General features: G+C 43.2%; 1 protein-coding gene across 5 annotated transcripts in view; it reads left to right on the top strand.

Moving 5' to 3' along the window:
- Positions 1-4,531: 4,531 nt before the first annotated feature.
- The window catches only part of Cdk5rap2 (CDK5 regulatory subunit associated protein 2), a 174,271-nt gene continuing 168,083 nt past the window's right edge, over positions 4,532-10,719 (top strand). For all 5 annotated transcript variants that reach the window (XM_029476183.1, XM_021159966.2, XM_021159965.2 and 2 more), the window contains exon 1: positions 4,532-4,750. In XM_029476183.1, coding sequence (XP_029332043.1) covers positions 4,695-4,750 — 56 coding nt within the window. In that variant the 5' untranslated portion in view covers positions 4,532-4,694. The remainder of the gene's footprint in view (positions 4,751-10,719) is intronic.

Raw genomic sequence — 10,719 nt, 5'->3', positions numbered from 1 at the left:
CAAACAATCTATATCCAGTTCTTCATAATGGGGTATTTCACATTCCTGTCAATTGTATTTTAAATGAACACAATAATTGTATACCTAGGTATGATATTTCAGTACATGTACACAAGATAAACTAATCAAATGAGAAAGAGAGCATTTTCAGTTCTTATTTCTTTTTGTTTGGACACTTTGAGTTTCTCTTTTCTGGTTCTTTTCAAATATATTATGAATCATTGTGTAGTATAATCACCCTCCTCTTCTCATTCAGAAGAGAGCAAGATTGGTATTAATTTAACAAACTGGCAGTGAATACTTACTGTGTGCATCGCCTTGGGCTTGATGTTAGGTTTATTATCATGGTAATAAGCCACCATACTGTGAAGAGAAAGTGGATGGTAATTGGAAAATATCTCTTAATAAGAACTATGGATGTTGAGGTCTAGCTAGGAAGTGTTCTTGAGAATAAGGCAGATGGGTATCCCAGTAATACTTCTGACCTTGGGACCAAACAGACTGGCTTTAATCTTGGCACAGTCAGGGGTTAGAAGGTTGGCCAGATCTAGAGCAATTTGTGCAACAAGACCACTAACAACAGCAATTGATTTTAACACATAAAATAAACCAAATTCATGTAACTCCTTGCTAATGAAAATAGTATAATGAGTGAATGGTTAAGAAGGGATTCACATGCTGTGCTGTGGTGTGTATATAGAGGTCATAGGACTACCCTGGGTATCTGGGTTGTTTTTTTTTTTTTTTCCATTTCGAGACTCTCTCTCTCTCTCTCTCTAGCTCTCTCGCTCGCTTGCTCGCTCTCTCACTCTCTCCTTTGCAGGGCATTCTACTTTCTCTGCCCCCAACTTCTGCAGAAAAGCACTGGGATTGCAGATGCTTGCTACTGCCTCTGACTTTTACATGGACTCAAGTTCAGGTCTTATGGTTGTTGGCGAGTGCTTTACTCATCATCACAGCCCTATAGTTGCTCTGGGTGAGGCTTAGGCACACATGGTAAAATTACAGGGGACATATGGGGGAAAAAAAAACAGATTATATAATCTCAATTACTTCTCCACAAGATTCTTATTAATTACAAGAAACAAATCACAAATGTTATTGTAAAGAATGTGGCATAAGACAACCTTGTCTAACATAGCAGAGTAGATATCCCAGTTAGTGAGACATATTAACATCACGTGCCTCCTTCTCTGCACCCCGAAAAGGCCATAGTATCTCATTTTTGTAATATTCCTGTTCAAAATGCATCATCTATATTCAATCATGATAAAAAAAAATCACAGGAACATGATTGAAACACATTCTAGAAAACAACTTGAATGAACTTTTAGGAAGTATTGATACCATGAAAAATAAAGAAATATCAGTGACTAGAGGTGAGAAATATGATGCTAAATGCAGAGTATCACCCTGGATCCATTCAAGGACCTGTAGAAGGAAATTAATGAGCAATTGTGTACTTTACAGGCAGGTGTGTAGTAAATTGAATTGTGTCAGTGAAACTTCTTTTTTTGTTATTATTACAGCAGGTATGTTACGGTTGTATAAGATGTGAATGTCTTAGGGAGTTGAGTAAAGGTAAACATGAAGAATTCTCTCTCTCTCTCTCTCTCTCTCTTTCACACACACACACACACACACACACACATACACACACACACACACACACTGGGACCTCTGTCACTGTATAGCCCATGTTGTATGATCCTCCCACTTCAGCCTCCTGAGGGTTGGTATTACAGGGGTGTACTACCATTGTGCTTAGCTTTCTTGTACCACTTTTACAATATTTTTCTAAGTCTGAAACAGTTCCTAAATGGAAAGCTAAGAAGTGAGATTTGGTCTTTGACAAATACCTTTTTTTCTTCTCAGAATCTAGTTTGCTTTTGAAAAAAAAAATCTGTTCACAGTGAAAGAAAGCTGCTTGAGCTACTCAACTTGTACAGATGAAAGGTGTGCTTTGAATCATGGCTGCTTCTGAAGCCCTGCCTTCCCTAAAGCAGGTCCTACCTCTTAAAGATCCCATCATCTTCCAATAGGGACATAAAGAGGCTTCTGTCACTCAGTTCATTAGCAAGGTTGATTTGGCTGATCTGGCTGATCTGGCTGGCTAGGCTGGTGCCCCTTCTTCTTTCACTGTTCCATGTGTGTACTTCCAAAAACCTGTAGGTCCATGTGACGATCACAACCTTAACTGATGGAGGAGCATTATTCTTCCATCAAGGGCAGATGAAAAGTTGGGGTCCCAAACCTCTGAACAAGCTCTCATGCTCCATCGTTTTGTAATAGTGTCACAGGCTTGTGACTAATCGTTGATATATAGAAACTTGGATCCAAATTATAGAGTTGCTCATCTCCATGGTGTGGGGTTAGGGTGGGGCAATCATTCTAACTTACTTACTAGTGTCAGGAAATATATGATAGACCAGTACAAAGAGCAGTGTGAGTGCTTTATCCTGTACAAAGTGATTCTTGCTGTTGGTAATTGCAACTTTACTGCTTTGAGCTGCTACAACTTCAGGGGATTCCTGCCAAATCAAAAGCATCTGGATGCAAACCACTTCCAGTCATGCAGAATGCCCTCTTCCAAAGAAGTAATAATGATGTCTTTGTGGCTGGATGGCTGTTGTCAAGGAGATGGCTCCAGATAGCCCAAACAGCTGATGGGAGTGATGTCACTTCTAGGCTTGGCAGAAAAAAAAAATACCACAGTGAGAAAAACAGGGCAATGGCCTCTCTGTCTCTAATCATGAATATGCTACAGCAGCAGGAAAAGCAACTTCCGTTATATTTTTTCCTTTGGTTAGTTGATTCTATTTTCAGTTTCAGGTTCACCAGGGGTTAAGCTCATAATACACAAACATGGCCTTACTGAATAGGGCAAGGGGGGGTTAACTTTCTAAAGGTTCTTTTTAGTTCTCTACTTCATTTCGTGTAGGGGGAAGCCAAAGTCTGAAAAGCAGAGGTGGTCACAAGTTGTAGTTAGATACACTGTTTGCCCTGCAATCCTATCAGTCAGCTACCTTGACATATTTGCTTTGAGAATGGAGTCTGGTGATTATTGCATTTAAGTACTGTGCTAGAGTTTCTGCCTTTTTGATTTCTGTTTTTGTTTTACATTTCATACATGTATACAATGTGTTATGGTCATAGTCATCACCTCCCATTATACTCTCTTGTCCCCATGCATGCATGCTGACTCCTTTGTTCTTTCCCACTGCCTGCTCTCTCCCTCTCCCTTCACCTCCCCCATTTCCCTCTCCCTCCCCCTCCCCCCTCTCCTACTTTCATGCTCTTTTCCTCCTCACTGAGTTTAATTAGGGTTGTGTGTATGAGTATGGATGGGGGTTATTCAGTGATCCTCCTCCCAAGCAATTATAGATCTCATGTCTGAACTCTAAGTTCAAAGTTGGAAAAAGAACAGAATACTTGTGGAATATAGCCTGTGTGCACCATTTAGGGCACTGGGGTTTAGAGGGACCTGGGCTCAAATCATATCTCTGTTTATTGCCAGTTTGCAAAGAAAGAGTGTTTAGGGTTGTAGGGAAATGAGAATTATTATTGAAAGAATTCCTAAAGTTATCTCAGGTTATTCTTACAAAAAAATAACTTGCAGAGTGTCCAGTCAAAGGGACACAACAGAACAGGTTTACTGCCAGGGACCACTGTTCCACATCCAAGCCTTCTCCTCTCCAGTCTTCCCCATCCCTCCCCTCCCCTTCCTTATTCCTGTGTAGATTTATTAAAGAAAAGTGACGAAAAACTCCTGAGAGTGGGAGGAGTTTCAAGGCAGGAAAAGCTGAAATTCCAATTTAATCTGGACCTTTGTTAAGGAGGGGAGAAGTGTCTCTTCTTAAAATACATTCACTGGCCAAGAAGGTTAAAACATGGTTCCACAGTGCTGAGATGTTGATACGAGGAGCTTAAGGATCTGGTTTTAGTGGATAGTAAACTTGTTTATTACTTTGGGCAGGTAATTTCTTCTCTCTGAGTCTCTGTTTACTGATTGCGGTGCAAATAGTATCAAAATTCACATGAAGTATGGGTGACCCCTTCCTTTATAGGCATGCCGCTTGAAACTAACCCTGTAAACTACCCTTTGTAATAGCGCTCCACAGGTGGTATTTTTCTAAATCGAGGCAGAACCCAATTATCTGAGTCTCAATTTAAGGCAGAGCCTTTTGGGTAGAAAGAGCCTAAGTAGCGATTGTGGAGTCAAGAGTCTGGAACACCAAACAGATTAGTACTCCGAGCTGTTCCACCTCCCGCTTAAATTAACTGATCGGGGCGGACTTTTACCCTCAACAAATATGGCGCTCGCCTTGGCTTCGGCCCGAATGCCCTCACCCACGAAACATGGCTGCCGCTTCTTTTCTCCCAGTGTTGCACGCTCGAGTGCGCAGGTTCTGCCCTGAGTTAAGATGGCGCCCAGTCAAAGCTCTTCTTGCCCGGTTTCGGGTCGGTGCAGGGCGGCTTCACCGCGCGTGCCTGGGTGACCCCGCCTTGTTTCCGTAGGAAGAAGCGCCGGGAAAGATGGCGGCGGCTGCGGTTTGAATTCCAGCGGCGCCGCTTGACTGAGAACAAGAGCTGGGTTGGAGGGGGCGGGACCTGGGGAACCGAGCGCGCCGTGACTGCCGGGGAACCAGTGGCGCTGCCGCCGCCGACACGGGCGCCACCACTCTGCGTTCACGATGGACTCGGGGATGGAAGAGGACGGCGCCCTGCCTGGGACCCTCAGCGGTTGCAGGTGTGGCCCTGACTTTGGGATTCTTGGTAACTGGGTTGGGGTTCCCGTTGATGGCGACTCACTCCCTGGAGGCCTTCGGTTTGCTTGGGGATGGTCTCGGCTGCGACCCGAGTGTGGTGGGACCTGGGTGTCCAGCCAGCACTACATTCGACTGTGTGTTGTGTGTTCTGGAGTACTTTGAGGAGGATGTGTAGGCTAGGCAGTGGGGCGTTTTGAAAGAGTGTGAGGAGATGGGACTAATTAGTAGGGGGTGGCTGGAACTGGACATCAGAGCACTTAGGTCGTTGATTCTTGTTTGGGGCTTTGCTTTCATTATGGGGAGTGTAGTTGTTATTTTAGACTTTGTTTATTTTAGACTTTGTTTATGGGGTCACGGGACAAAGGCTGTGGAGCCTTGGCTGGAGATGGACAGAATTTAATTAAAAAAAAAAAAAAAAAACAACGGCCTATACCCTGACCATGTAGGTGACCTTGGTAAGTTGACTTCCCCACTGAAAAGTGTACTAACGCCAATATGCACTCACCAAAACTGGTTGAGAATGAAAAGAAATAATGGCTACCCAGCAGTTGTATTGGCTGACATTCAATCGTGGTGAAAAGGATGATGCTACCATCACTACCACTATTACAAGTTGTGGCTTCTCTTCAGATCCCCTGGGACCAGAAATTGGATTATTTGGGACATTTAGAGCGGGCGGTTGGCATGAGAACTAAACTACCCCGAGTCTCACTTAGGAGATCTGCTAATACTCTCCTTCTTTCTCTCTCAGCCTTGACTGGACAGATGCTGCATTCATTCCTGGCCATTCATCTCTTAATCTGCCCTAGGCCCTCCAGGTGCCTTGCCATCTTCAGGATGAAGTTCTCTACTGTGACTTCCAAGTTTCTCTATAATTGGCTGCATCTGCCTCTCTAGCCTCCCCACCCCCCACCCCACCCCTTCTCTGGTTCCCAAACCTGTCTCTTCTCCAAGCCCTCTACCCTGTGCCTGACTGCCAAGCTCGGTCAGGAACGATCTTACTGAGTTGTTCCTTGCTGTCAGGTTGGGTACCTGCTGTTCCTGCTGTGTCAGTTGCCCTTCCTCTGCCTTTTGCCTTATTTACATCCAGGTTCCACTGCTAGGAGATCCACACTGATGGTCCCACCCTTGTCTGGGCTCTCTGTACTGGGCTCTCTAGCTCCCCTGATCTGTCTCTGTCCTAACCTGGTTGACAGTGAACAGCATAGAAATACAACCTAGGATGTATATTTAATTAAAAACTTTGTCGTGAACTGGGCATCCCAGCATTCAGGTGGTGGAGGCAGGTGGATCTCAGACTTTAAGGCCAGCCTGGTCTACAGAGAGAGTTCCAGGATAGCTGAGGCTACACAGAGAAACCCTGTCTCGAAAAACCGAACCAACAACAACTTTCAAACAACATCAACAAAAACTTTCTGGTAGTCACAATTAAAAAAAAAGAAAAAGAAAAAGAAACAAGTGAAATTCCTTTCTTTGTGGTTGGTGCTGGAGGTTGAACCCAGGGCCTCTCACACCTGTTCAGCTAGTGCTTTACCAGAGAGCACAGCACCGTTGGAAGCAGGTGAATTAATTGCATAGATTATTTAGTTTAATATTTCCATATGTGATTCTAGCAAAATCTATAGGAAAACTTGTTGATAAGACATCTTTATCTTTTAATCTTTGGCATCTGGTATGAATTTTTACACTTTGGGCAAACTGCATTTCGACATATAGTTAGAGCAGAGTGGCATTTGTCAAAGCACTGAGTGAAAGGTGGTGCTAGGAGGAGCTGTTTCTCTCCCACTGTTACACGTGGAACCCTGAAGCACAGCCGAAACGAATGGTCTGGGGTCCATGATAAATCAGTACTTAAGTCCAAGCTTCCTGATTCCAAAGTCTGTTCTGCATTCTGACTAGTATGAACTAATGAGATGGAGTGTTCAAGGACCACGTGCAGAGCTTCTGGCATTGAACTGTCCCTTCAAGAGTGGCAGGACTATTCTGGGCCCAATGAGTCCTCATTAGGTGACCACAATAGGAGAGGATAGTTCTGATGATGAAAGCATCCCTTTTCATTTTAATATACTGCTTTCTGAGCATCCTTCTCAGGGTAATTTGCGAGCCCCATGTGTATAGCCTAAACTGAGCCCAGTTTGTTCTTGAATTTTTGTTGCGTTAGGTCAGAGTATACCTGACCCAAGCTTATCGAATATCAGGTTGCTCTAGCACATGGCTATTCTAAGTGCTTGCTGCTGTGTTAGCAGCAGACTGCAAGTCCATGTTTAGCCTTGAGCGTAGTTTGATTTTTTTTTTTACCATCATGGATGCCTGGAGAAACAGTCTGAAGAGAAGATGGGAGGGTGGAATCAGATGAGGGTTTGAAGGTTACTGACAGAGTGAGCTTGGATCCGAGGGATTCTTGGGCGGTGAGGCTTCAGGAGAACCGTGATTCCTCAGTTAGCAAAGTACTTGCCTGTTAAATGATGTGAGTTTGATCCTCAGATCCCACATAGAAACTGTTGGACATGGTGGTGCATGCTAGAGATGGTGAGATCAGAGGAGAGCTGGGTCTGGCTAGTGATGAGCCAGCCCAGCCTAATCTGAGAAACCGAGGGCCCCGAAACAAGACAGAACAAAACAGCCAAGGCAAATGGCTCCTGAAGAGTGACTCTAAGTAAACCTCTCAGGTCCAGATGTGTGAACATCCTTGGATGTGTGCCCACACTCAAATGGGCCCCTGACCTGAACATGCAAATTCACACATACTTGAAGATGTAGTTTATTTGCCATAAAGCTTATCCATTCAATGTAAACTGCTGTATGTAAATAAGCTATTTACAGAGGTGTGCCAAGATCAGTATAATCTAACTTTAGAACATGTCTGTGACTTGAAAAGAAACCTTGACCCACCAGCCATCCTTCCTCATTTAATTGTCACCCTACCCCCAATTCAGGCCCCCTTACTCACAAACACTACTTCTTATTCTGTAGATGTATCTATTCACATAGACCTTATAATGTACATTCTTTTTTGAGATCCGTGTTGCAGCATGTGTCAAAACTGCTTTCTCTTTTTGTCAAGTAATATTTCATTGTACCCATGTGCCACACTTTGTGCATTTTAATGGATGTTTCTGGTTTTTTGTCCACCATGAACATTGCTATGAACCTTTATTTATTTGTATGTGGGTTTTGTGTGGACTTCAGTTCTCAGTGGTCTTTGGTTCCACTCAGGAGTAGAGCCGTTAGGCTGAATGGGAACTCTGCCAAGTTCAGTTGAAAAGAAGGGGCACCATTTGTCTCTCACCAGGAATGTCCCTAAGGTTCTGGGTTTTTACACTTCACCAGCAGTTTTCATTGTTTGGCTTTTTTGACCCAGGCCATCCTTGCAGATGTGAGATGTCATTGTGGAATTGATTCTATACTGCTTGATGACAGTACATGACTTTTCATGTGCTCTTTAGTCATTCGTGTTTTCTTTGGTGACATGTCAGATTTTTTTTTGCCCAGTTTTAAAAAATGTGAATTATTTTAGCTCCGCAATTTAGTTTGTTAGTATCTGCCCTCGAGGCATCCTTGTACACAATGAGACCAGTGCACAGATATTCATACTGCGTGGTTTTTAAAAGAACAACTTGGAAACAGGTCGAATTCTTCTTAGCAGGGGATCGGGTGAATACACATCAACACACTGCTGGCTCTTGAAAGTCAGCTTCCTAGGTTACAGCAGAGCCTTTTAAACACAGGATAGAACAGAGAAGGTTTCAGGCATTAAGGAATTCTTTTATGGATCATTGCCAGTAATGTTCAAAAATTACTGCTGCAGAATGTGTGGTAGCATTATAGTTGTGGACACAATCACAGACCAGTTTGCAGTCAAAAGAAAGGTGGGTGCAGAGTCTCATACAGTTTGATTGCATGGTTTGTGTATGTGGTGTGTGTGAGTGTGTGTGAGTGCGCACCTGAGTGTGTTCATCCATTTGTGTCTCCTCATGCATTTTCCTCTACTTACTGCGCCCCACCTTGACTTTTGGGGGGCCTTTTAAAATTTATGTTATTTATTATTATTTTTCTTTATTACAGAAAGGAAGCAAAAACATCATTTAAGAAGCACCCACTCAGAAAGTGGTGGTTGAACCTGATTTTAGTTTTTAAAATTCAGTTTAGAGAAAAAAAATTCAGTTTAGAAAATGGAGTTTGTCATATTAGTGGTGCTTATGGGAAGACATAGAAAGTCACGACGAGGAAAGCATGTCTCCCTGCAAGTGATACCTGTTGTTGGTCCTTTGGAATCTTTTTTTGCTGTTAAGGATGTGTAGCTCCCAAGCTTTTGACAAAGCTGTAGAATGACTTTATATGTGTTTTCTTTTTTTTCATGACTGAAGACATGTTCTACTTAGGTTTTATTTTTATAGCTGACCTACTTTAAGTGCTCGTTTTCTTTACTTTTTTTTTTTTTTTTTNTTTTTTTTTGGTTTTTCGAGACAGGGTTTCTCTGTATAGCCCTGGCTGTCATGAAACTCACTCTGTAGACCAGGCTGGCTTTGAACTCAGAAATCCGCCTGCCTCTGCCTCCCAAGTGCTGGGATTAAAGGCGTGCGCCACCACGCCTGGCTAAGTGCTCATTTTCATGATGTTGGATTTCTGTATTTTCAGGTTTTTCTTGGTGTCCTGATCCTGAAGGTCTTGTTTCCCTTCAAAGTTGATTGGGATTGTCTGAGATACAGCATTTTTATGGAGCTAGAGACAGTAATAGAAAGTTGCCCTGGAGTCATGCCGAGCTTCCTTTAAATCTTATCTTCAAATTGTCTTAGTCTGATTAACTATCGTGACGAAACATCATAACAAAGCAATCTGGGGAGGAAAGAACTTATTTAATTTACACTCTCAGGTAACAGTTCATCACTGAGGGAATTTAGGGCAGGCACTAGGAGGCAGGAACTGATGCAGAGGTCATGGAAGGGTGCTGCTTGCTTGCTTGCTTCTCATGGCTTGCTCAGCCTGCTTTCTTACAGATTCAAGAACCACCTACAGTGGGGCTGGGTCTTCCCCCATCAGTCCCTAATTTAAAAAATTCCTTACAGCTGGATGTTATGGAGGCATTTTCTCATTTGAAGTTCCCTCCTTTCAGAGAACTCTAGCTTGTGTCAAGCTGACATAAAACTAGCTAGCACAGCCGTAAAAGGCCTGGATTCTAGACTTGGTCTGTTACTTTATCTGACTTGCAGAGACACTAAAATTAAACAGGCCTCAAAGCCTTTCTTTAGAAAGTGCATCACCTTCAGGGAGTTGGCTTTTGGAACAAGTGTAAATATTTTATAACTTGTACAGCACTGCATGTGTGAGAGTGACAGTGATGTTCTGCTCCCGTGTGTGAAGAAGCATCCTAATATGCCAGGCAGCTTGCTGGGCGCTCCATGCCTTTGTTTAAAAACAGAGACTGTTTCTCTGTGAAGTAGCTGGTACTCTGCTGGAGTGGAAGGCTGGGAGACGGGAAAAGATGCAAGCAGGACTTAAAACAAGACTGCAGGAGAGTGTCTCTTGTAGTTTAGATTTCTGTCCTTGTCCACAAATATTCACTGAAACTCCTTAGACAACAATACCTTCTTAGATTAGTGACTTCTACATTTTTGATGTTCCTCAAAGTCAGCTTCTGTGCCTGTGTTAATTACTTTTCTATTGCTGTGGTAAGAGACTATGACCAAGGCAACTTACAGAAAAAAACTTTATTTGGGGCTTACAGTTTGAGAAGGTTAGAACTGTGCCCATCACAGTGGGGGAGCATGGCAACAGTCAGGCGGGCATGGCACTAGAGCAGTAGCTGAGATCTCATGTCTTAAGACAACTATCACTGGACAGAGATAGGGAGACTGGGAATGACATGAGTTGTTGAAGCCACAAAGCCTTCTCTAAGTGACATACCATCAACAAGGTCACACCTGCTACTTCTTCCCAAGCAGTTTCAGTA

The sequence above is a fragment of the Mus caroli genome, chromosome 4 (assembly GCF_900094665.2).
Source record: "Mus caroli chromosome 4, CAROLI_EIJ_v1.1, whole genome shotgun sequence".
In the NCBI taxonomy this organism is placed as follows: Eukaryota; Metazoa; Chordata; class Mammalia; order Rodentia; family Muridae; genus Mus; species Mus caroli.
Note: the sequence above shows the minus strand (reverse complement) of the source record. Positions and strands in the feature narration are given on the sequence as shown.